The sequence below is a fragment of the Anopheles marshallii genome, chromosome 2 (assembly GCF_943734725.1).
Source record: "Anopheles marshallii chromosome 2, idAnoMarsDA_429_01, whole genome shotgun sequence".
Classification (NCBI taxonomy): domain Eukaryota; kingdom Metazoa; phylum Arthropoda; class Insecta; order Diptera; family Culicidae; genus Anopheles; species Anopheles marshallii.
The window spans coordinates 38,894,679-38,921,571 of record NC_071326.1 but is presented as its reverse complement, the minus strand read 5'-3'; the positions used below and the strand labels follow the sequence as shown (position 1 = coordinate 38,921,571).

At 44.7% G+C, this 26,893-nt stretch overlaps 1 protein-coding gene across 1 annotated transcript in view; it reads left to right on the top strand.

Moving 5' to 3' along the window:
* Positions 1 to 26,893, top strand: part of LOC128709446 (tight junction protein ZO-1) — a 49,543-nt gene that overhangs the window by 17,791 nt on the left and 4,859 nt on the right. The window contains exons 4-14 of the mRNA XM_053804443.1: positions 17,553 to 17,722; positions 17,802 to 18,225; positions 18,304 to 20,079; positions 21,916 to 22,146; positions 22,445 to 22,628; positions 22,696 to 23,230; positions 23,465 to 23,586; positions 23,706 to 23,853; positions 24,744 to 24,969; positions 25,034 to 25,382; positions 26,006 to 26,141. Of these exons, the coding sequence (XP_053660418.1) occupies positions 17,553 to 17,722; positions 17,802 to 18,225; positions 18,304 to 20,079; positions 21,916 to 22,146; positions 22,445 to 22,628; positions 22,696 to 23,230; positions 23,465 to 23,586; positions 23,706 to 23,853; positions 24,744 to 24,969; positions 25,034 to 25,382; positions 26,006 to 26,141 (4,301 nt within the window). The remainder of the gene's footprint in view (positions 1 to 17,552; positions 17,723 to 17,801; positions 18,226 to 18,303; positions 20,080 to 21,915; positions 22,147 to 22,444; positions 22,629 to 22,695; positions 23,231 to 23,464; positions 23,587 to 23,705; positions 23,854 to 24,743; positions 24,970 to 25,033; positions 25,383 to 26,005; positions 26,142 to 26,893) is intronic.

Here is a 26,893-nt window from a genome sequence, read left to right as displayed (position 1 = left end):
TAAATTAACCGACAAAAATCCATTCAATCGAAACCGGCAAAACACAGAGAACGCTTCAGGGGTGTTCGAATCCGTGCGGAAAGAAGAGCGGGTCATTGATCGTAGGACGATAACCTGCGGTGGTATGGTGCATTGGCTGATTGGGGTGGGCTGTGCTGTCCTTCCGTAGCTGCTGGACGTATCCTTCCATTTGAATTCAGCCCGTCTGGCTGTGTGCCGGTCAATGCGTATGCGTTTGATCTTGTTTTGTTCTTGCACGTCCGGAGCAATATGGTCGGTTAAATGTCTGGCCACGCAATGGCCGTGGCCGATGCCACCGGGCAAGCGGAAGTGCTGAATATCGAAATTGGAAGTCGGAACTCCGGGGGGAAGGGACCGTTACAACTAGATTCCAACTCGGTCGGGAAAGCAAAACATACACAGTGCGCATGGTCACGTTTTGTATTGGATTGGTCGTACGTTTTGTCAGCCCGTTGACCGGCTTCGCCTCACACTTCTCAAGGGTCGTTCGATCCCCTGCCGGCGAAATTTACGGCAAACGTAGCACACAGTTTACAGTTCGCACCGTTCGGTTTAGTGTACTTCACACTGAAGGGAGTCGCCGCGGTATCAGCAGGGAATTGTGAACACGCGTGCAGCAGCAAGCAGTCCTGACGTCTCATGGCGGCTGGAAGGTGGGTTAGCTCGGTCGTTAGACCGATGTTCGTCCTTTAATCCTTGGGCCAAAAAGGTAGTTGATGGGGGATGTAGTGGCGAATGCAATTGAAGGAAGCAAAAAAAAAAACACGCATTGCTTGTTGGGGTGCGCGCTGGTGGCACAAACTGTCGCTAAAGTCGATACTTTGTTTGCAACATAGGTTGATAGAATAGTTGGGTGTAATGTAGAAGACAATTTGTCTTCTATCTTTTATTGATGCACACAACAGCAATGCTCGTAAACCTGATTATTTATTATAACATATTGATGTAGAACCGGATGTTAAACTGACTTACAAAGTTACATTCTTATAGAAGTAGTATAATAATTTACTATTGAGACTTTTCTACACCAGCCCTTGAAAGGTCGAAGAATAGTCCATCAATTAATGGTTAAAATACTTAAAAGTGAATTCTGTTTCTCAGACTTGATAATAACATTCTCAATAGGAAATTACGGACCAAATAATATATAAGTATTGGCCTTAGGGTGCCGTGTTTCGCAGTTTTTATTTGTCGTATATGTGCTTTGTTGCTGTCTCTCCCTGTCTTAACGCCAATTTATGAGAGTTTTCCATTTAGTGTTAAGATAGCATTTGTTGCCAAATTAAGGGTCATCAGCAAACCAAATCAGTGAAACTAGAAAATGGATATTATTCTTCTTGCAATCGAACCACAATGGTGAATCAGAAGAAATACATTTTGTTGGACTGCAACAGGCACAAACGTTTTAAAATAAATAAATAAATAAATCTAGTCTTCCAGGCTTTCTGGCGGACGTATCCACGCCAACATTCCATCTCAATTTGGGTCTAGCACGCCTCCTCTGTCCATGTGGACGATCAATGAACATTTTACGGGCACCGGGACCGTCCGGTGTCATTCTAATGACATACTAAACCCACCAGAACGTGTTGAGTCCGATTCGCTGTACGATAGTGAGTTTGTCGTACGTTTCCTAGAAGTCATCATTGTAGCGGCTCCTTCATTATCCTTCCACACATCCTCCTCTCGAACGCGGTTAAGAGGATTTTGTCGAGTTTATACTTAGCAAGTTATTATTTGTTCCTTAGATAGTTTGATCTTTCCGCAACACACAAAACATTGATATGAAACTTTTCGAACAACCTCATAGTGCAGTGTGACGATGGTACAAAAACACTCGCGAGGTTATACGATCCGATTGCCGGGCGTATCATTGCCCATCGTAAAAGGGAAACAGCGAAGGTGGTTTTCCCGAGCGATAGTAGTGGAAACGATTTTCCATTTTCATGGACAGCGAACGTTACGACGAACGATACCGGGTCTACGGCACATTCAGCACGACGATGGAGCGAACTCGTGTTATTACACTCGTGCGATATCGCGTGCCGTTTGTAACACTTCGTTTTCAACCCAGCCAGTCGATTCTAACACGTCGTGCGTAAACGTTCTAGTCCTTCCAGCTGGCTAGTGTTGTTGTTCCGCTAGTAGTTGTAGTTGTGAGTGAGAAGTTTAACAGTTTTATCCTTGCGTGTCCAGACATTCCACTATTTTTAGCTTCAGTCATGAATCGCAATCGTTTCAAATCGCACCTTCTCTTGTGTGTTTGATGTGTGCTAATGAAAGTGTATCTGTTTGTTTGGTGACAGTGCAATGTGTGAATCCTTAATTTATCGAAAGTTAATGTTATTTCTAAACAGGATTATAAGTTGCAAATAGCATGGATTTTTTTCCTGAAAGAAACACATCCGTACTTGAACACACACACCAAACATCATCATCCCCTTCAAGTTCCTAAGTGTGTTAAAAAAGGGGGCGGTTTTTAGTAGTGTGATTAGGGTTCACGCTGTGGTCACTTTCAGTGGAAAAAAGAAAATCGAAATAGCTAGCCTCAGTGTGGCCTTCACAAACTCCAACCCGAATAGAAGCACTCGAAATCATCGTTACCGTTCTTGCCGGTGCCTTTGGTTGGACCTCCGGAATTAGTGGCGCATATCTGTTTTTTTTTTTTTATTTCCTACCTTCGACTTGTATTAATGTCTGTATGGCTCCGGTGTTGGTCAAGCGGACCGTACGATGTGTGCTTCGTGCGTGAAATTATGATGAAATCGCAAATCGTGGCCGCTGACCATCATCTTCTCCAAAGCGGGTTTGGTAGAGGCGAGAGCCGACCGAGGTTGAAAGGTCAGCCTCCCATTCATAAGCCACTGGCCCCATCACACGTGCAACACGCGTTGTTGTTGCTGTTCGCACACGTTGGACGTAAGGCTTGCGAAGAAAATGCGAAAGAAAATCAATTTTCTTGTGGCTTCATGCGTTACGGTTTTACACCCCGCGTCGGTTCGATAGGTGGCGGCTTCGTGTATTTTGTTTGGATCATCGTTAAAAGTGTGCCGCTTGTTTTGTTTCCTTAGAGTGTCGTGAGTGTTCCCCCCACCCGGCAAGAGGTGGAAATGAGATTGTTCTAATTTAATTAGCCCGAGTGGAACGCGCGCGCAAAGACGGTGGGCCACATAAAAAAGGGATTGGCTCTTGCAGTGTGTGTGTGTGTGTGTGTGTGTGTGTGTGTTTATGTAGAAAGTGTTTTTTCTTCAAGAATTCCGTCCCCCCACACATAACGGATACATAAGAATGAAGTGATTTTTGCCGTTGAGCAAAGCGATTTCTGGTGCCTTTAGTTTAACCAAACAACAAAACCCCGCCATAGCAATGAAACTGCCAAAGTGGATAAAGCGTACGCCGAAATCAAATGTGGGCGTCAAGAGCATCGTGAAGTCATCCGGTCACAGCTCAGACGGTGGTGGTGGTAGTCAACGGCATCGTCGAAAATCCTGCTCGGCTGCGCTGAAAGGGAAACGCAAACGAAACTCGTACGTTTCGTCTGCAATTACGACGAAAAACTTTTATCCGGCGGAACATTTCTTCAAGACGGCACCCTCGCCGGCACATTTTGACGGACGAGTGGAGGATGTAGAAAAAATGGCACGTTACCGTACGCTTCCTGCTTCCTTCGGTAGAGTAGTGTATCAGGCAGGCGTACATCCAGCCGGGCTACCGGGTTATTACGGACAGCAACGTCAGCCACATCCGCTCGGATTGCCAAACTGCAACGGTGGCTTTCGAAACCGTCCACCGGTGCCAAACGCCGTACAATGGCAACAGCAGCATCCGCCCAACGGTATGCAATACACGCAACATCAGTATCAGCCCAATGGTATGCAATTAGTACAACACCATCAGCTGCAGAAACGCTTGCAGGTAGGCATATCTGATGTTTTTTTTTTGCTGATGTTGAAAAAGAAAACTATTTCGCAGAATGAAGAATACTTTTTTATGTATAATTTTAAATAAAGGAAAATCAACAATAAATAAACTAAATCAAATGCGGTTAGAAACGGTTTGGTGCCGGATATTTAGTGCACTTTGAACATATAATGATGGCTAATATGTGCATGTTTTTCCGATCTTTATAGATCAAACAAAATAAAAGTTTCTTTAGTGCATTGTTAACAGATAACCGAAAATAATTAATTTTATTTTAAATGATAATATCTTTTTCTATTTTAATAGATACTATTTCACGTGTTGATCGACAATCGCTATTTATAAAGCGTGTTAAAAAAATCTAAAGGAGGTTTTTCTTTTGATTTGTAATTCCGTAACATCCCACCGAACGACATACCAATTCTATTGGTTTTACAATTCAACGTTCGTACGAATGTGTTTAAAAATACTCACTCTCTCTCTCGCAGCCCGAAGAAGGTGGGGGTTTCTTGTCTGTCTCCACCATTTGCGTTGGTAACGGGCGTTAAAGTCTTTCGTTCGCTTGTCGTAGTGACTCTCGGTCTGCTTGCCCAATATGCAAAACGAGTAACGAGGGGGGCTCAGCTCCAAGAACAAACTCCGTACGAAGCGAAGCGAAGCCTTCTTTTATGTAAATTCAATACGAACCGGCCAAAAATCCTCCGTCATGTCAAGGATTTATGGTTGACGGAGCAAAAGTTTTTAAAACATACGAATTTGGTGGGGGGTGGAGGGTTTTTTTTGTCGCTCGTTTCACAGTCTGTACATATTGACTTTTATTTTTAAGCGAATTTCGTACGGGTGTGTCCACCCCGGGTATGTCTCGTTAGACGAAATAATATTTGCCAAGAAAGGTTAATGTTACTTGTATAGAGAAGTGAACAGATAAATTAAACAAAAGTGTCATGAGTTTTTTTTTATGGTGAATAGTAATAAAAAAAACTGATTTGCAACAACTTCAAAATAGTTATTTGAAAAAACACGCCTCTTTCTTCATCATCCGTTTGACGCGTGATAAGCGCAAACAGTAGCAACGGTCGAGTGAGATAGGGGCTAAGTAAAGCGTTTGTGGAACAGACGAAAATCATATCGAACACGCACAATTCGCTGAATAGCACCCTGCCGCGCGTCTGCCAATACTCCTAATGCGGGCTTTTCTTTCGGGTTTCTTGCCCGTGAACAAGGCAATGGGTGCGTATTTATTCGAATACAGTGCCTTTCATTTGTTGTAAACCATCGATTATTTTTGACCTAAAAATAAAGTAGAGCAAGTGCTGAATTGTGAAAGAACACATAAAGCTCGTCGATAGCGGTTAAGTATTTTCTAAATGCAATTTTTAATTCTTTATAAAAGAGTTTATCGAACACCTGATGGTGTAACTAAGCGCATGTAACGCACTGTGTTGGAAGATTAACAAAGAACCGAACGAAGAATGTTGCCTGTTTGTTTCACCCATCGACAAACGTCATCGTCGAAGAATTTGGCATGTACAGGAAAAGAGGAGAATGCTTTAGGCCCGTTGTTAATCATGATCTTAAGTTAAAGCAGTGTGGGAAATATTATTAATTGCATTTGAAACGCTAGGACGTGTCGTTTGTAGTTATTTTCTTAACTGAAAGTAAATATTTTCCTTCTTTCACTCTCTATATTTTACCAAATTTTTATTCATAAAGAAGACTCACCATTATATTTCTATGACGGAAGATGTGCCAAGATAAGGTTTGAAAAATAAATTATCTGAACGTTGCTTAAGTGCTTAAGGTCCTACGAATTTAATTGATCGCAGATATTCCTTTTATTTTGTAATACAACGAAACTATATGGAAATTCTGATGGGAAAAAGCTACTAAAGCTTAAAAATTAATTGATCCCTTTTTGGAAGTTTTCGGCATCTACCAAAACATCCGGATCGTAGATTCCTATCATTACCGATATTTTTTCGAATTCGAAGATCATACGATCGCATCAGCAATTGCGGCGATGACTTTTCGCTTCCTTTCCGAAGCCCACTAAAAAAAAAAAACCACTCCTTTAAGCGCTCATTCTGCAAGTGTGTTACCAATGCGCGTGACTCACACGATAAGCGCGCGCCGCCTTTCGGTTTAACACGCAGCAACGGGGGCCCTGTCGCGAATTCATAATCTTGCCCGCTTCCAGCGTCCTTTCCTCGTTCCTGCGCCTTCCATATCCTGCCTCAAGTGTGCCGCCCCCCCACCCTCCCCCTGGCTTCGTAATCCAGCGTAGCGAGCGTTGGAGGAGGTTTGCCAGTTGTTCCAAAGCTCCACCAGTTGCAGTTTGCAACGCAGCCGCACAAGATTAACGCGAAAAGCTTTGCCTGTGCACGCGGGACATAAATATCGCATTCCTATGTTGGCACGATATCGCTATCCCTTTTCGGTGTACACACATCTTTTTCTAATGCAAATACCGCTGCCGCTGCAAAGGGCTGTGTAACTGTGTTCGTGTGACTCTCGAGCGCCTGTTGCGTCTCATGTTTTTAAATGGCTTTGGCTCTCCCTCTCTCTCTCTCTCTTTGGCGCAACACGCCGGGGCCCATCTCCTGTCGCAGTGCCTGTCCTGTGACTTCACGACGCTGACGACGGTCAATGATGGTTGATGATTGTGAGCGAGCAGGAGAGTAAACACCGCACACCGGTACGCACAAAAAAGAGAAAGCGAAACGGCACCGTGTGTCGAGTCGACACGGGGTCCAAATCAAATCGCTGGCGTCGTCCATTTTATTTCGTGTCTCCGAGCAGTCGACAGGGTCTGCCGCGCGTGATCCTGCGCGACCCGTGCAACGTTTGCCAGTGGGCTTTTAGCTTCAGGGAGAACTGATAGAGCGTTCCCTGTGTGTGTGATCATAGTTTGTGAAACAATAGGACGCGTTTTGCAGTGTTAACACTGCTAGCGAAAAAGGTGATTCATTTCGGGAAGGATCTTCTTGTTGGATGCTGTGCGAAGCTGTGATTCTTCCTTCTACTACGCTGCGTGTGTGTATGAGTGTGGGAGAATGAGCATTTTAAAATTCGAAATCAAAGAATGCCTTGACGCAAAGAAGCATCTACGTCTGCAGTATCGAAAATAAGCCGACTTATAAAAAGAATATTAGCTGTGTGTGTCCTTTGCGTGTGAAAATGTTCTGTAGAAATTCAATGCCCTTCATGGGTTTTAAGTGTTTTGAAGATGTTAAAATCCTTCTCTCTACTAACATTTAAAATTGATAAAACACATTTCGAATTGCGAATTTCATAAGCAACGCTTCATAACGTGCTCAAACGGTACAACCAAGACAGGAGAAAAGAAGCAAGCGTCTTATGTCCTCTTGCGGACAGTGCTTTTGCAGTGCGATCGTTCGACCAAACCGCACCTGAAAAGAAGAAAGAAAGAAAGAAAATCTCTGAAAGCTTCTTAAGATTTCGCGACCCAAGGAATAAGTGAGTGTGTGTGTGTGTGCGCGAGCGAGAGATGCGTGAGCGAGCGAAATGGCAACACCAATCCTACCGTCATCGTCGTCATCATCACCGTCATGATCACTGTCATCGTTGAAATCGTTGGAAGCTGTTCGATTTGCCGTCTCATTCGTCGTAGCAAGCGCAAACCGCGTCGCCATGGCGATACAGAAATGGAATCGAGCAGTTGCCACTTACGTGTCGCGCATACGCTACCATTGTGATGTGCGTAGTGTGCGCATATTTGAATGAGCTTCTATGTGTGTGTGTGTGTGCATACGCTACGCTAAAGTAAGTCAGAGCGAGGCGGAGCATGGCGTGTGAGTGACAAGGTGAATTCGTCGTCGCTCAACACTCTTCCTCCACGCACGCTTGTGTGCGTCTGGATCAACAAAACAGGTACCAAACAACGCACGAAAAAATCCAGGCGATCAAATTTTTCGGTTGGAGAATTGCGGTGTGGGGCGAGGAATGCAGTACAGACGAAACGAAAATAAAAACACACATAAGAAACCGGTCTTGCGTGTGCCTGGTCCCTTTTCACCCCACCCCAACATCAGCAGAACGCCACCCTCGCGCGCGGGTTGTGCTTTGTTTGATGCTCGTTACTCGCGGTTACAGGAGTGTGCGTGACCATGGACAGTGTGTGCAATCGTCATTGATACTCGCCGACAGTGTGGTCAACGGTGATGATGATGATGATGATGGTGGTGGTAATGTGTGGTCAGCAGTATGCAGTACCAGTACCTGGCATGAACCACGCAACAGAATGCCATAAAATATTTCCTCGATCCTCGGGACAGGATTTACGCAGGATAATCTTTTCCACAGGAGGAAAGAAAGCACTGCAACAGCGATAGAAAGAGAGAGAGAGAGAGAAAAGATGCTTGGAATCATCCCAGTGCAGAGCTGAGAGAAAGGGAAAAGGAATGTGAGGTGGACTCTGATACATTCTAATCACTGACAGCCAGGCGTTGCTGCGTGTGTTTGTTTTCTTCGGTGCGAGCCCACAAACTCGCATCATCCCCCTTAAATACCGATCTACAGCCTCCCCCTGCCCCCAGCCATCTATCATGAAACATGTCCCAAGACGTTCTCTCCCTCTAAGTTAAATTATAAATTCAAGGTTTCTTCGAGACATAGAAAACCAGACACACAGCAGCCCGCATTCATTGCTTTCTATCTCTTCAGCAGGGCCGTAGTAGTGGAAGGTAGTTAACAGTGTTTGGGCGCCCTACACCGTACAGTGGTTGTGTGCGCGTGTGTATTTCAAATGATCGGATAAAGAGAGAGTGTGTGTGTGAGAGAGAGAGCTCTAGCGCACGGTGACAGCGCTATACTGGCAGTGGTTACTCGTACAGTAAGGAATGCTGAACGCACCTGTTGGAGATGCATTGGTAGTATTATCGGTACAGTTGTTGATGTTGTACACCGAACGTGAAGTTAGTGCAGTTGGTCAGTTTGGTCGCGACCGGGTGGAAGCAGTGCAACTCCTTCGGCTACGGTCCATTTCGCAACGGTGTAGTCGGCACGGCGAACAACGCACGCGGCGTCAGGATGATGATGGATATGCTCGGTTCCCCGAGCGGTGGCAACCAGTTGCCTAACAACCACTTTCACAGTGACTCGCAGGTAAAGTGCTGCATCTAGCGTGTGTCGATCACGCCGTCTATAGTACAACGGTGGCGATGGAATGTAGCCGGTTTGGAAATGTTTATGTGCATAGAATGCACTGCACCGAGAAGTCTTTCCGCTGTGGAAAGTATTGTTCAAAGGAAATTAAAACATAGCGCCTTGTTATCTACTTTGTGTTAAGCCAATAAAATGATCAATGGATCGAGCTTTAATTGCTGTTTGCTATCAGCAATAAGACGGTGCTCTTCAACATTGTGCATCAAACATCTTCTGGCCGAGATATTGGCACGGATATTCTCGCGTTGTTCCGTGGTTGTGGGTGTCCGAGTCCGCCGAAACAATCAAACGTTTCAAAACTTCAATCAACTGCGCCAAAGAAATGAGATTTTTATTCGGTTTAAAGATTTTATATTGACACGGTGTTCAATAATTGGTAGCGGCACCGATCTTCACACGACAGGACCGGTCCAAAACTCCGCACGGACCAATCCCCCGTACGCAAGATTGACCATCCATCTTCGAGTACATAAAGTCAAAGAAAGCAATAAATGCAATGCTTGACCTTTCTAGCGATGAAAAATACTTAGGTTTATTCTAGTCGTTTATCATGTACGATACATTCTAGAGCAGCACCTAAGTGTCCGATGTCACGATGGGTGTCTAGAAGATAAAACTTAAGCATGACGGTTAAAGATGTTTTCCGACACATTCAGATCTTTCTACAGTGTCGTTCTGACACAGGCTGGCTATGGTGGATTAAATAACGCCAGTTGTCCAACTACCCCTGACCATACACAAAGGCAACGATTCATCTTTCCAACTATCCACATACCCCTCGCAGCGACGTGATGCAGATGGATAAAAACTAGGAATGAAGGTTAGCTCCGGCAAGGCGTTTTAAAGTTCTATTTGTTGTTGATGGCCATATAAAACTGGGCAAACATATCGTAACGGTGGCGAATCCGATTACCTTGCCACAGTGCGATGATTATTACACACAGCCGCGTTACAACGTGCGGTGAAGATCTCGAACCGCAGACGAATGGGCCCGGTGCGTGTAAAGTCTCGTCGTGCCGGTCGCTGTATTCCGGAATCCGACGCTGACCAGCTCCAGTGGTGTGCGTGTGTGTTTCCTTTTCCTCGGCCAATCTCACTACGCCGGTTGGCTTTCACGAGCAATGATTATCCGCCGTTTATCTGTCTTTTCCGCACGAGCTCCATCCATTGCCGTTGCTTCTCATCGTTCCAACGCTGTCCGGGGTTTGCGTTTGCAAACTGATTGCAATCGGCTGGCATCGATGTGGATTTGTTCTCCTTTCTCTTTCTATGAAGTAGTTGTGTGTATGCATCTGTGGCCTTCCTTCTTTTGCTTTTGCTGTGCTTGCTACATTACCCATCTGTAGTAAGTGCTATAATTTGTATATACTTACCAATCGCTTCCAGTGGGCCGTGTATGCTTACTCGTATGGTTTATTGTTATGAGATTGTAATGCCAAACTACGCATTAACTGGCATTTCATTACACATAAGAGTATAAAATTAACTCGCAGTATATTGTTTTGCAAATAAAGCATCTATTTTTGGTAACATGTTCAAGTAAACCGATAGTTGCAACATAACTTTATTTAAACAAGATCATATCATCATAAAGTCTAACCTAAAGAAACCTAATGAAACATTCGTCAAGGAAGAATGGCGTGCATGGGGTTGTTAACATTACCCAACTCATTACACATTGACCATAATAAAGTCTCTTGCCGTTTGCATCAAACAACGAACAGTATTGCACGTATTAAATCGGTGCAACATAAGCACAAAACAGCGATCGGTGGTTCGGATCGACAAAACGGGAGGCGAGATATGAAAGGGGGAGTATGAATAAGTTGCAGAGCAAATCACTCAGCTTGATCTTGTGCTTGTCCGTAACCTTTCAGTGGTGATTTGATCCCCAACACAAACACAAACGTCAGTCCCGCAGCATGGAATCGATCAATGTGTGCGCTCGTGGTACGCGCCGTTTGTATCACAGTGCTAATATATCCATAAATTAATCATGCTGGCTGCAATCTTGGTAAATCTTGGTCCTTCCTCTGCAGTTCGCTTTGGTTTTTCTTATTTGTCTTTTACGCTTTTTAACGGGTTCCCGTCGGTTGTTTGTGGTCCGACGAGGGAAGTTGTAGTAACAGTAATAGTCGTAGTCAGCGTAGTGTAGCCGCTACACCGCTAGTAGATAACGAGCTCTAGTGGCTATTTGCGAGTGAAGACTCTGCCTTGAAGCAAGCTCGTAGCTTGGTCTGGGGACAAGACACGGTGAAGCCAAGGTGCGGCTTCGGGGATTGTTCGGCAACATTGCGGACTTCGAGCGACGCCCGCTTACGGTGGACGAGAAGAGAACACAAGAAAAAAAACTCACCTGACCAGTTTAACCACTTCGTCGTGGCAACATTGTCCACCTTCACGCGTGGTGCTGGTGTCCCTTGTGTGTGAGCGCGCGCGCCTAATACCCGGGGGGTTGTTTCTTCATCCGCACGATATGATGCTGATCTGGTGTTGCGTGTGCGGAATGTGGCAGGTTCCACGATAGCACGATACCCCCGTGTTCGTTTTCGAAGGCGGTTGCGCACAAGGTGCACAGGCAAATAAATGCATCGCGCGCGCATCCGAATGCATTTTGTGCACCTCGGTCCGGAGGAAAGGAAAGATGAATGTTAAATCGAAAGGATAGCTAGCGCTGGTAATGCATGGAAGTATTGTAAAATTGTACTCGAAGTTCATAAGACACTCCGTTTCAAAGTAGTAGACCGAAAGGTGAAGCGGTGTCTCATTATAACTTCAAACGTAAGTACTTCGAAACTATGTTTTCAACAAGGGTAATTATTGGGGAAGTCCGGTGGTGTATTGGTAGCGAATCCGGTCTTCACACGACAGGACCGATCCAAAATCCCATCCGGAACAATCCTCCATACACAGGTCTGACTATCCGGCTATGGGTAAATAAAGTCAAAAAAATGCCAGACATGACAGGCCCAGACCCTCTTGAGGTTGTTGTGTCAATAAAGAAGCAGAAGTCTTTATAACTAGAGAATAGTGTATCCAATTTGAACATAATTTATACATTGGAATTCTACTTTTTCCAGAATTAGTACGCAGCCGTTTTTCTTTAGCATAAGAAATAATTCTTCGGTACTAGCGCTTATGTCTATTTTTGCGTCCAAATACGACTTTATTCTGATTCTAAAGGTGCGGCCTCAATGTTATCAAAGGTATCACTCTGCACCTGCTGTAGAAGCCGAAGAAATTGCTTAATGTAGGCGAAAAAAACATTTTCTGTAGCCGGAATAAGCTGAAAACATCAGAATTCGTTTATTGTCATAAATATATAATTATCTTGAAAAAAAACCACGGAAATTAATATTTTGAAAGTATACTATACCTGAAATCTACATAATTGCAACACCAATGAGTGAAACAACGAAAATCAACCGATTTCCCTTCCATCGTACAATCAAAATTGTTAACTTCGATTGATTCATCTTGTCGTAAATCTCCCTCCGATTCAATTTACTCTTCGTATACACTCGTTTAGCGATTGTTTGCATCGTGCTCTACGATCTTGCGGTGTGTTTTTCGTTGTTGTTTATTTTTTTATTGCTTTCGCTCTCCTCATACCACTCTATTATAAAGCAAAAGAATGGGTGAGAAGATGTTGCGATGATGTAATAGTACCTCTTAGCTACTAATTGACACATTAACCATATTTACCTTCGCTTGTGATCGTACGTGCTGGTGAGCAAAAGCAAAAAAAAACACCCCTTGCAAGCACGGTGCAGTAAGTAGGCCGCACGATCGTCGCAACTCATTACCGCTCGGGTAATATGCGGTATGATGGGCAGCGTTTTCCTATGGGCTCTGTCCGTACGGGAAAAAGTGCGTAAAGAAAACGGTGAAAGTGCCCCATCCAGCCTGTAATCTCTAATGAAGGCTAGATAACGCGTGCTTCCGTCCAACCCATGAGCAGCCTGTATCACAAACGGTCTCCGGCGCTAAACGATGTGCGAGACACGTTCGGTCACTTTCTTCCAGTGTGTGTCCCCCGGTATGCTACGATTCCGATCGATTGCATGATGCTAATGAGCGATTGTTCGCGGACCCACTCACACGGTTCGCTTCGCAACGGAACGACGCAGCGATAAAGGTGGATTTGTCGTTGGTTGCCGATTTGTCGTACCGATCGATACGATCTTTCTTCCGGTTTGAGCGTTGAATCGCATCTCAAACATATGAGATCGTCTAGAAAGTGAAATTTATGTATGGGAGACTGTGATGTGTTGTATCATTTCTCGCCGAGACTCGATTTCACCACTAATCAAAACAAAACAAAAATAAAGTAATCAATCGTAAATAGCTAGAGCAAGATTGAAATTATGTTTTCCAAGCGTTTTGGCCCACAAGACTAATAAATAAAAATCACAATATCATGTTTAATAATAACTGAAAAAGAAAAGCTCTGAACTCGATCGATTAAAATGCTTCACTTTGTTACAATATTACTGCGCTCCTATTGGCGTTGGGTCCATATTTAGCGACCCCTGCTGTGCTCCTCCCCATCCCTTGCACCTCCGGTCAGGTCCAAACCTAGGGTAAAAAAAAAGTATGCCGCACGCTGCTGTTTAATGATCGAATGAAAAGAAAGGCATAATTTTCTTCATGGCTTCAAACGTAACCGTGACGGTAGCAGGCCCCGGCTAGGACAATAGTTGTGTTCGGGGCGTACGGTTTCTAGTGGTGCAACGCCACTAGCAGGATGCCATTATACAGCCGCGAAGGGCATACACATTCCACGTGCATAAAGCTTTTCCACCAACCCTTCTCTCTGGCAAACCGGAGCGCCGCCCATCGCCAGCCCGCCATCGTTGTTCTTCGCGGTAAGCATTTGTTGTCCGCGGAGCCTTTTTGACATGAACGTGTAATGGCTTTAGCACAACTTCACGTCACGTCACGGCTACTGCTCGGTGCTACCCTCGGTGCGGTGGGATCGGTCACCCTCTCATGGTTTCGCATACGAAATCAGGTCCGGGGCACTTGGAAATGCGATCGATCGGGGCCAGTGTGTGCTGCCGATGATCGGTGGCCAGGAATGTTTGCATGAAATTGAACGATAATCCATTTTGGCTCGGTTATTATGCACGTTGTTGCTAGATGGCTGAAACCAAGTGTCGACGATCGTGTGAATCTCTCGCTTGATATGTCTTTTTGCGTTTCATATTTTTTGAATGTTTATTTTACATACTTTTTGGATTTAATTTATTCTAGTAATTAAAAATAGGATTATATTTATGGCCATGAGTCTTGTGCGCGTATATTGTTCGTTGAGCCACTGAATCATCAGTATGATGTTTGCTAACACATCCGATGCTTTGAACACCTTCGCCAATATGACGCTTATAAGTCGAGAGACAATATAGAGTAGAGTATATAACCATAGGAAAATATAGTTCCCAGTTGAATAGACAAGCAGAAGAAGAACACCTGCAGAATGTTAAGAATGGTTGCGTAAAGTTCTTCGTCTTGGCCCGATCACAGTGTGCTGACATGGTCAGATCATCAATCTGTTTCCGGAAAACTCGGTTCAGGGCTGCTCTCCTCCACCCCAGGCCGCACCCAATCTCCGACAGGTCCTTTTCCACTTGATCCAGCCAACGAACAGAACGTTGAGCTCATGTATGCCTTGCACCGAACGGGTCACTGACGAGCATCCTCCCAGTACGGCATGAGCCCGGCATCCTAATGACGTGTCCCAGCCGTATCGTATCCTTCCGGCCTTGGCCACCATCAGGATGTCCTCTTTGCCAAACAGCTCATTCGTGGCTCGTGGTTTATTCACCTTCGCCATACGCCCTGCTCACAAATACCGCCAAAGATAGTCCGCCGCTCGAAAATGGTGATCGTCCAAGACTTATTACCATAAAGGACTACCGGACGGATCAGAGTACGATATGCAGCATATATTTCGTGTTTTGTTGGAGTCTTCTGGATCTTAGGAATTGGTGGAGCCCATAGTAGGCACGTTTCCTCATCACAATGCGCCTAAGGATATCGTTGATTAGGTTGTTATCCGAAGCTACGACCGTACCAAGGTAGCAATACTCCTCTGCAACCACAAGATCTACTCCCCAGGCGGGTCATTGCCTCCGGCAAGCAAGTACTTTGTCTTGATGCTCAATCCAATCCTTAAGGCTTCACGTTTCAGGGTGGCCGCTTTGCACACCGCCCCAAATATCCATCCGATTATGTCCATGTAATCCGTGACGGATTACAAGGATTTGAAGTGACCTTCAAAATGCCTTCGATTAGTTGAGTATTTGATTCCGCTGTACTAACAGTATTAACTTCGTAAGTTCTTAGGGGAGATCGTCAATCAGAGATCGTCCATATGCTAGAAGCTCATCGATGTATTAGGTTTCAATTGCTAATCCTAAAGTAGTGCAAAACGTCAACATGTCATGTTGGTTCTCTGGTGACCCTTGAAGTGTGCAGCTTCTGAGCATTCCATATCATTCCACAAAGTTTGTTCCAATGTTTCAATTTCGGAAACAGATCGCAGTCTAAAACGCGAACCTAAAAACGCACTATAAGAATATTCGATCTCCCCTTCAAATTGAAACAACCTTGGCGATCATTATTGTAATTAACATGATTTCTCTTTTCTCCAATGCTGCCCACTATCAACCATTGATTTGACGTCGATTTCGATTTGTCAAACCCTCGCCACGACTCACCGCCGAATGATAACACGCTAATGATGCTAACCGATAATGATGCGAAAGCGTTATTTTCTTGACTATGCACGGGCGCGGTTCATAATACGCGAGCCTTTTTTTCTTCTCTTTCTCCATGCCATTCCTACACCTTTTCCGAAAAGGGTTATAATTTTTAAACTATAATAGCTTGGGCACGATTGACATGGACTGGCTCTACTTGTAATAATTAAATCCAGCGTTCGATAACTTGCCTCGTACTCTGGTGTACGTGGGTTTTTTTTCTGCGCACCGGCAAATCATCATAGGGTCGTGACACGATCAAGCGTTTGTGAGATAATGTGTCCCCTGGTGGACAGGTTGGACTAATCGCACTTTCGTCAGGGTATTGTGCTGAATTTGCCATGCTTTCTCCACCAACATTTGAATAGTCGTTTTTCCGACGCTACAGTTTTCGTTTCAGCCAAGATAGATCTCTCTTTCACTTCCGCCTGTCGTTCGGTTGCCTAATGTCTGTAGCACACATCTCTGACAGTGCGACGAACGTTTGCACATCGAGCTCGCTTGTCCGCTGCTAAAGAAGCTTACGATCGGAATCAGGAACCGACCGTGGGGATTGGTGAAAGTGTAAATGTTCCGATACGCTCGGCAATAAATGCCCTCTTTTGGTTTCTTTTGATTGCGTGTTGATCAGCCTGGACAATCGGTAGCTAATAAGCACTAACGACATCTCTACTATATCGTTGTATTGTTTGTTACTTTTATTGACTATGATTGGGGAAATCATGCCCAAGAGAATACCATACCCGTGAAAGCGTTAGGGTTTCTAAGTATACTACAAAACTTGGGAAGATGTTTGAATTTTTCCTTTTTAATTAAAACGAACGAAGGACAAACATCGATCAGGACACGAGGATGGGAAATTGTTGTTGTTGTCTTCGGTTGGGCGCAGTTCATGCAGAGTGCAAGGCCAACTTGAAGTTCCCGGATTTAATTGAATTAAGGTTGATTAAAATCGTGAACAACTAACCCTGCCGACCGTTCTCTTTCTATGGGAATGATCGACTGCTGGTCGCTTCTTCCTTCGCCGAGTCCGGTACGGCAATGTCGTTACGCGCCATCAATGGGCACCGTTGTTACTGCTGTCCGATTTCTCCATCCAGATTCCATGTTGGATTAAGCGACGATCGACGATAAAGCGATGCCGCACGCATTCAGCTGTGTGTATGCGGGCATGCTCGAAAGTATGCAACGGCTGGTTCCCCGTACATGGTGACATGAAACAAATGCAGCAAAAGATGGCTCCATACTGGCGCACAACAGCAGCAACAGCAAACCATCTCCATGTTTCTGGCGCCATTGTTGTTATATTGTTTACTCAGCTTACTGAACAACGCACGCGCATTCGTTGTTATCACAAATGTGTCGAGAGAAAGCCACTCCAATGTAGCAATGTGATAGGAATGAACAAAAAGCCCGCACACAACAAACCAACTGTGAATGTTGGTTCTTTTTTTTGGAAAAGGTGACAATGGTTTTTTCATACTTTCTCCTGCCAAATGTGCCCAAAAAGAGGATTTTTCTGCAAAAATATTCATGCGCATTGCTAAAGGGATTTTTTATTATTATTAAAAACTTTTTTTCCATATAAGTCATTCGTATATGTCACGGCTTAATTTGGTAATCGTATTTATATGTCTTTCTGTTTCTTTTCTACCATTACAGCTGGAGAGAACGTCATGGGATTACAGCACAGTAACACTTTCCCGCGTAACCGGTTACGGGTTTGGCATAGCGGTGTCCGGTGGTCGTGACAATCCACACTTCGCAAACGGTGACCCATCGATCGCGGTTAGCGACGTGCTGAAGAATGGTCCGGCCGAGGGTCAACTACAGTAAGCAGTCGATTGCCGGCTAGCGTTCGCCAATCATTACGCTTAACGTCTAATTTTGTTTATTTTCTTCCGTGTGCAGAGTGAACGATCGAATCATTTCCGTTAACGGTGTGTCTTTAGAAAACGTCGAGTACGCCACAGCTGTACAGGTGTTGCGCGATAGTGGCAATACCGTGACACTGATGGTGAAACGACGCGTACCCAATCACAGTCTGATGCATCCACTACCGGGTGCGAATATGCATGGGATGGCAGTAGGATCGGGTGGAGGTGGTGTTGCAGGGCTGCCCGGTGGATTGGCAGGACCAGGTGGCGCAGGTGCGATGGGCGTAATGTCGACGGGTGTGGGGATGAACTCACATCAGCACCAGCACAGCATCAGCTCGACCGGGCTGGGTCTCGGTGCAAATAATGGATCTCAGCAGCAAATCAAAGTCATCGTCACGAAGGCGAACAAAAAGGACGACTTCGGCATTGTCCTGGGCTGCCGATTGTTTATACGGGTGCGTTGAGTTTAAAATGTTTGAAAACTTTCTCAAGATTTCGATTTTGATCGTTTCATTTTTGTTGTGTCGTCACAGGAAATATCATCAAAGACTAAAGATCAGCTAGCGGCTAATGGGTACGCACTGCAGGAAGGTGATCTGGTAACACGAATCCACAACACCAACTGCAATGATTCGATGAGCCTTAAAGAGGCGAAAAAGATCATTGACGGTTGCAAAGAGCGGCTAACGCTTGCGGTGTTGCGCGAACCGAACGGTGTTAGTGGGAACTATGGTGGAGGGCCTACCGGTGGAACTGCTTCCGGCATGCAATCGCCTGTCTACTCCCATACGGCCCAGGTGTCCAACTGTAGCAATATGGATGATAATTATCTCAACGGAACTGGTTCATACTCGGGGCAGAATTTGTACGTGCAACCACCGACGCGACCGTCCGCCATGAGTACGCTGTTAGCGGATGATAAAAGCAACCTCACGCCGAGAGGACGTTCCAGAGGACCGTTGACAGATATTTCGCTGCAGCAGCTCGATCGTCCCAGCACACCTCCGGGAACGTCTAGCCGCACTGCGGACACGGGAGCTGCCGGACATTCGCGATCACGCAGTGTCGTTGACGAGCCTCCAAGACCTCCACCACCGAGGGGTGAAGATTTCTACGCGACCCGCCGTCAGCTTATGGAGGAAAAGCCCCCCACGACCGAGCCACGATACATCACATTCCAAAAGGAGGGTTCGGTCGGGATACGGCTGACGGGCGGTAACGAGGTGGGCATCTTTGTGACGGCCGTACAGCAGAACAGTCCCGCCTCCGTTCAGGGTCTCGTAACGGGGGACAAAATATTGAAGGTCAACGATATGGACATGAACGGAGTTACCAGGGAGGAGGCTGTCCTCTTTCTGCTTAGTTTGCAAGATCGCATCGATCTGATCGTACAGTACTGCAAGGAAGAGTTCGATAGCATTACGGCACAGCAGCGGGGCGATTCGTTCCACATCAAAACGCATTTCCACTGCGATACGCCAACGAAAGGTGAACTGTCCTTCAAAGCCGGCGATGTGTTCCGGGTGATCGATACACTGTACAATGGTGTAGTCGGTGCCTGGCAGGTGCTGCGCATCGGCCGTGGACATCAAGAGCTGCAACGCGGTGTCATTCCGAACAAGGCTCGCGCCGAGGAGCTGGCGACGGTGCAGTTCAACGCGAGCAAGAAGGAACTGAATTCTTCCGAGTCGCGTGTTAGCTTCTTCCGCAGGCGTCGTTCGACGCATCGCCGCTCAAAGTCACTTTCGCGCGAGAACTGGGATGATGTGGTGTTCTCAGATGCCATCTCCAAATTTCCCGCGTACGAGCGTGTCGTATTAAGGCATCCGGGCTTTGTGCGTCCCGTTGTCATCTTTGGCCCGGTGGCGGACATAGCGCGCGAGCGTTTGATGAAAGATTTCCCCGACAAATATACGGCACCGCTGCAGGACGACGATAAAGGCTCGTCCAAGTGTGGTGGTATCGTGCGCCTGTCAAACATTCGTGACATTATGGACCGTGGCAAACATGCGCTGCTGGACGTGACGCCGAATGCGGTCGATCGTCTGAACTACGCACAGTTCTACCCAATAGTGATATTCTTGAAGGCGGATACAAAACACACAATCAAGCAGATGCGCCAAGGATTACCAAAATCGGCACACAAGAGCAGCAAGAAGCTGTTCGAGCAGTGTCAGAAGCTGGAACGCGTTTGGTCCCATGTGTTCAGCACAACGATCAACCTCAACGATCCGGATACATGGTATCGGAAGCTGAGGGATTCGATAGACCAGCAACAGAGTGGTGCAGTTTGGATGTCGGAGACTAAGGTAAAGATGGTTAATTTATTACCGCGCCGTACGTCTCATGGTGGTAGAAAGGGTTTTGGTTATGGTATCATTGTTTTCCTTATAGCTCAGCACATTGGCTGTGGATTTTGGTTGTTTAAATCATTCTTATTTCAGGCTCATATACCTTACCGAACGTTGTGATCAGTATTGTCGATATGCTAAAAATGAAAATATCTGTACATTTAGTAAGGGGAATCACAAGATGCGGACCATTATCGAACCATGCCTAATTCTATATGTTTTATTTCTCTTTTCTTATTTTATCACTTGGTGTTGGTTTATGTACGTGCGGTCCTTTTACTTTCCTTCTTCTATGTTCATGTCTGTTTGCCTTAATCCCATTTTTATCGCAAACACCCTTACATTGGCTAGCGGGTGGAACTAGCATCCGATATTTTTCTGCCCTATCTACCACCTCCATGCCCTTTGTCGTGTTGCAACTATGTGTCACCTTTACCGCCAGCAACGACAAGTGTTGGCGGAATGTCCCGAAATCCCTATCGCTACTCAATGCCTGTTGCTAATTTCAACAATTCACTTGCCGTCTCACCTATCGCCGTTACCCCGTATGCCCAACAACAGCCCCATTTCGCTAACCAATCGTTCAATGCTATCAAACCTATCGCATCCATCCCAACGCATACCATGCAAAACTGTCGACCAAACACTGTACTTGGCAGTGAGATTGGTGCTCAAATGATGCTGCCCGATATTCGGATGGCGTCACCCGCGGTTGGTGGTCGACGAACGGGACGCATCGGCTACAATGCTGCACTGCATCGTTCAAACCCCAACATTCAGCGATCGACCCTTAGCCTGCATGCATCCTCGTCGTACGGTGGTAAATCGTCCACAGCAACCACCGGAAGCTCGGAACAGCTGCTGTACGACGACGAACAACCCGCGGTGGCTATAGGCGTTGACAATGGTCGTACGGCCAATGCGACCGTTCACGCTACACCATTCTATCACAATCCGGACAACTTGCAAACGCGCGATCGCAATCGATCGTACACTAACATCACTAATGGTGCGAATAATGGCAACGGTATTGGTCGCGACGACGAGTATTCGCTTAACAGTTCCAGTGCTGGCGGTGCTTTGCACGGTACTAATCATATCCTTACGTCCATTGATGCGAATGGTAACCATGTACATGATCCAAATCAATTCATCGCTTACATTGACAATTAAATGTCAGTACGTTTAGCAGCATCTTGTACAAATATGTAAAATTCGAGTGCTATAAACAGAGATACTAATAAGTGCTATCCGAATAGGAATTACTAACACTGTTTGCATGGATCTATAAAGGGTTTGAAAGGCGTTTACTTTCCATTTTTAATAGTATAAGTATCACTCACTATTGACTATTGACGAATCTAACGGTGTGATTTTTTCTGTCTTTTTTAATTCCATATATATACTCATTCGACTTCCTACATACGCTTCTACATGAAAATCGATGCCCTCCTTCCCCGCAAAAAAAAAACTTATGTTGTGGTTTATGATGTACCGAAAACAAAATTGTGTTTGTTTGCCACTAACGCCAAACATATCTTCTATATATACGCTACATTTATATACTATCCGCGTGTGTGTGCGCTCAACATATCCCTATTTTCCCTGAATGATTGCTTCCCGCTCCTGGAATTATTCAATTACGTTCCTTCATCGTCACCGTACGCTTGATAAACTCCCAAATATATCTTAATCGTACCGATACCGATACGGGTAACGCTATTCCCGTTTTCTGTCGTTCGTTCCTACCACTTCCCACCACCTTATACGCGGGTCGATTCACGTAACCGATAGCCCGTAGAATCTTTGTCCGATGATTTCCTGTTCCCCATGACCACATCCCGTCTTTCCTACGCCTCGAGTCCAGAATCGGATCTGGAGCTAAGCCCGGGCCCGTCAGCATCACTCTCATTGGGCAACTTGCCACAGTTGGTGAAATCCAGCTCTGATCCATCGATTGCCACTAATCAGGATAACTTGGATAGGGATAGAGAACTCGGTGACGGCATGCCACCACCATACACGGTAAGCTAACTGCATCCCCATATATTTTTTATGATACCTTTTTTTTGGCATATGTTGCTATTTTTTAAATAGTCTCTTCTTCCAAAATATTTCTCTAATCAACTGGAAATCTAGTACATTTATTATTGTTTACGTCAGTTGATGATCTATCCAAAATGTACTACCGTCATACATTTTTTCTAATTATTTCATCCATCATCATTTGGCCATTTTGTGACTAAAAACATTATTGTTTACGCAACCGAAATCGACGAATGCAATGAATAATTGGATTTTTCTTTGATCATCGCGTTTAAAGAATCCGTACGAACATGCGCCTCACTCCCGTCGAATGACCGTTGATAACAAGTATGGATTTTCATCAAGCAAAAATGGTGGAGGTGCACCGGGAATGAATCCCGAAGATGCCATTTACGGTTCGTCGACTTCAAGAGCCGCTCCGGCGCTGCAAGGTTCATCGAACGGTCCACACTTTGGAGCGGGTAAGTTTTAGGTTGAGTAAACGCGAAAGATGTTCTGTGTATTTATTAGCGTTTCCTATTACTTCAGTTCCAGATTTACCTCCTCGTATCGACAGAGCGTCTAAACCGCCCAACGCACCCGGTGCTCCTAGTACGCCAGGGTCTTCGCTGCCATCGCGTAACTCAAGCTCGGGCGGTACGCTTGGTCGTTCCGCACAGGAACGACTCTTCGGTAATGGGAAACAATCGTCCGCTGATACGTTACACGATCCCACATCGGGCCACGATGAATACAGCAGCAGAAATCAACTGCTGGGACACGGAGGAGGACCCGACAAGCGACCTGCACTTCCACCGATGGTAAACGGAGCAACGACGGCCCCAGGCACCGGTAGCTCCTTGGAGCGTAACGCCAACACATCACTGGATCGCAGTGCAGGTGGCCGTACGGCTGGTCATCATCATCCTGCTTCGTCCGGCAGCAATCCGAACACGTCGAGTAAAGCGAACGGATCGTACGATAGTGTTTCCAGCTACGATTCCTACAATACATCATCGCAGCTGACCGCACAGAATATGAGGTTAGGACCCAATGCACCCGATGATCTGAAATCGGTGCCCAAGTAAGTCTTTCCAGAATTTCCGCCTGCCAAGCCAATTTGTTTCAGTATTGGGCAGCTTTTATGATTCATCCTTTAGCAAATGCTCAGTTGGGTTTAGTCTTTTTGTTGACGTAATTGAAATAGCATTATTTGTTTTTAATTTACAAACAAAAATAAATGTTACTATAATGCGTTTGTTTGACAATTCCGAGTGAGCCAAAAGTTAACCAATGTACGCTCTCTTTGATGTTGTAGCAATCGGAATGGAGCACATTCACTGGGAGGAAACGTATCAGGCATTTCAGAGTATGGAAGAAATCCTTCAATGAACACTTCATCTGATATGTTGCTTACGACGGCTAGAAGCAACTATAATGGTACGTTTTCATAAAATTATTACTTAAGATTGCTATGTGTATGTTACGATGTATATTTACTAAAATGTATATTAATAATGCACTCACTTGTTCTCTATGGGGAATGTGATTTTTTAAAGGTACTGGAGCTCATGAAACATTAACGCAACGAAACTCAGGCGATCGTTCCGGTGGTGGAATGAATATGCCACAAAGGCCAACCAATCTCGTGCTGGACAGTCCACGGAAGCACATCATCGAAACGAAAACGGATTACGGCAAATACAGGTAAGCAACACATCGTGTGTTTTCCTCCTCACCGTAGTATGTGAACTATTAAATTAGAATGCGATAGCGTCGTAGCGTTCCGGTGGTTGTAGCCAATATGATTGATGGCTTTGTTTTTCTTTCATGCTGCATTGTAATGTAATATGTGGGTCTGCAACTGAAGGTCGCGACAACAGATGCGGGAATATCTGTTTATAAACAAATCGCAACCAAATCTACATTATCATACGATGTGTTGTCCACACAGGCGTAGATTAGTTCATTCGAAATACGATACCTTAGTTTAAAGTGGCTGTTACGAGACCAAAGAAAGCATTTTGTTTGGTTTAGTATATGTTAGTAGTAGTATTTACTACCAAATCAACAGTTCAATTGAACATTCGTTATTTGGTGGATATGGAGGTATATTCTTAGAAAATAATTGTCTTGTTATGCTTTTTGAATCGACACGATGTCTTCATTTTAGATTGCACTGCCATTCACATATTTCTTTATTGATGGAATTAAAACAAAAGTATTATCCTTCCGTATTTCACCCTTTTTAGCACGATTCTGTTGAACATGTGTAGACAGATAGCTCCACTGCTACCTACAAATAGACTCCGCAATTAACTACAGTTTATATCACATTCCTTATCCATTCCAATATGAATTGCTTATCAATTCCAAAAGCGCAAAAGCATATACTCATTACTTTCTTATGAAATATTATTAATTAGTTAATGGAAAACGATATTAGACATAATATACAATCATGTCGGTCCAAGCAAAATTTTCTCGCACATTTTTCTACCTTAACACTTCACATATGATCGATTAAACAGCATTACTAGCAGCATTTACACTTACGTTTTGTTACATCGTTAATTTAATTCTATTGTACGTCACAGTCGAAACAATTCAGCATCGCAGGCCGATTACTCGAAGCCTAACAAAGGACCGTCGATGATTGGTTCACCAGGACAGCCACCCGGTGCTGCTATGGGACCGAATTTGGCTAATGGCGCACCATTTAAACCTGTTCCCCCGCCAAAACCTAAAAACTACAGACCTCCAGTCGGCGGTACCGGAAATAATGGTTCTGGAATGCATCATTCGGGACAGTGGGATAATGGGGTAAGTTCAATCAAGTGTATCAATTCTACACAGACAATTTTACTTATAATCGTTTCAATTACAGGAACCAATTTCACCTCGCTCACCTGATGGTTTTTATTATCCTCCCATGGCTTCATCACATTACCACCAGGGTATGGCCCACAACGTGCCGAGTTCACCAAACAATGGCGGGTCCCATGCACCAGGCATGCACCCGTACAATCCGTACACGGTTGGAAATGGTGCTAGCGGCGGCAATGGAGGCCCAATGTACAACGGCAACACCAACGGTAGTCATTCTTATATGAGCAATGGTGTCAGGGACATGGGTGCAATGGGGGCAAGCAATGGTTATAACAACGGTAACGCACAATACCCCTACGGCAATACTTACATGCATAGAGGTAATGGGACAGGAACTCATGGCATAGGTAACAAACACGCATTGACGTACTACACATAAATTATACCACTACTGACACAATCCATTAACGGTTTAAGATACTCAACTGACCGTTCACACCCGTCGTACCAATAATAATTCCTATTTCAACCCACTTATTCACTACGCCCTTCTTTTCCGGATTCCTTTTCTATCAACCGTTAATCCTTGATTTGCTGACCAATACTTAAATGCATGATTTTTTCGGTATACTGCTCACTAAATCATATGGTCGTAACTTACCCCATTTAATGTAAAATTTACACAAAACATAATCGACTGTGTCGCTTTTGTGAATATTTATCAAACAATTATCACAGTTATAACACTATATGTTGGATGTTTCACTCGATTAGGTACAGATCAGGATGAACGCTTATAAAAGTATTTATTGGTTTAAATTTCTTGTTTTATTGAAAGCAATGCCTTAATTTATCTAAATTTAAAAAAAATCATACACATTTAAATGCTCTTGGCAACGAATTTAAAATCGTGAAATACAAACAATTTTATTGATTACGTCACTATTTACAAACTCATGCATTTAATAGTTATTGGACATATTTTCTGCTTTATTGTAACCTTCACTAACCACTGTTTCACATCCCTTAGGCAACATGCCACCACTACACCCAACCGATCGACATGCGCTCGATCTAGCCGGAAGCCGAGAGCAACGAGGATCGGCATTCGAGCTTTATCGCAAACCACAACTTGGTACGATGGTTGGGCACCACCACAACATACGGTAAGTACCGTGGAATATTTTTTTCTACCTCGTCTGTTCTTGGATTCATTTCTTCGTTTGCTAACACAACTTTGCTCCCCACGACTGACTAAATTTGTGCTATCCAAACCCATCATGATGGAAAAAAAATCATCAAACGACTATATCCTTGGACCGCGAACTCTTCCCTATCATAACATGCATAGGGTACCTTCGGAAGCTTACATTAAGTTCCTTGACTAATGACGATGTTAAAGCCTTTTTGGATAATAATACGACTACTCCATTTTATATCTACTTCATTCAAACGAAAGTGTGTCGTACTATTCAATGCATGTTGTGCTTTTCCATCAGCGATGAAGAACAATCGGAACTTAGCTGGAAAAAAGATAATACGTTTCTAACCATGGCGACCGGCGTTACGACTGTGGCTGTATTACTAATCCTACAGGTTAACAAAACATGTAATGCTTTTATACACATACCGTCCATACATAAGACTCGCTGCCCCTCTTGTGACTAGTCCATTCCATCGCTTTTATAACGCCAGACGAAACTACCCTTCAGTACCTTGAGCCTGATGAAGCAAGGAGCACAAACCACTTTGTTGCGCTGCAACAACCCATTTGAATCCAAACATTTGTATATGCCTTTTAGAGCAACAAGAAACATTGGAACAACTTCAAATCAATCGTGTATCCGCACGTTACAGGTCGCACTAACTTTTACCCTCAATTTTGTTTACTTTTTCTCACTGAGCAGTACCCTTGTTT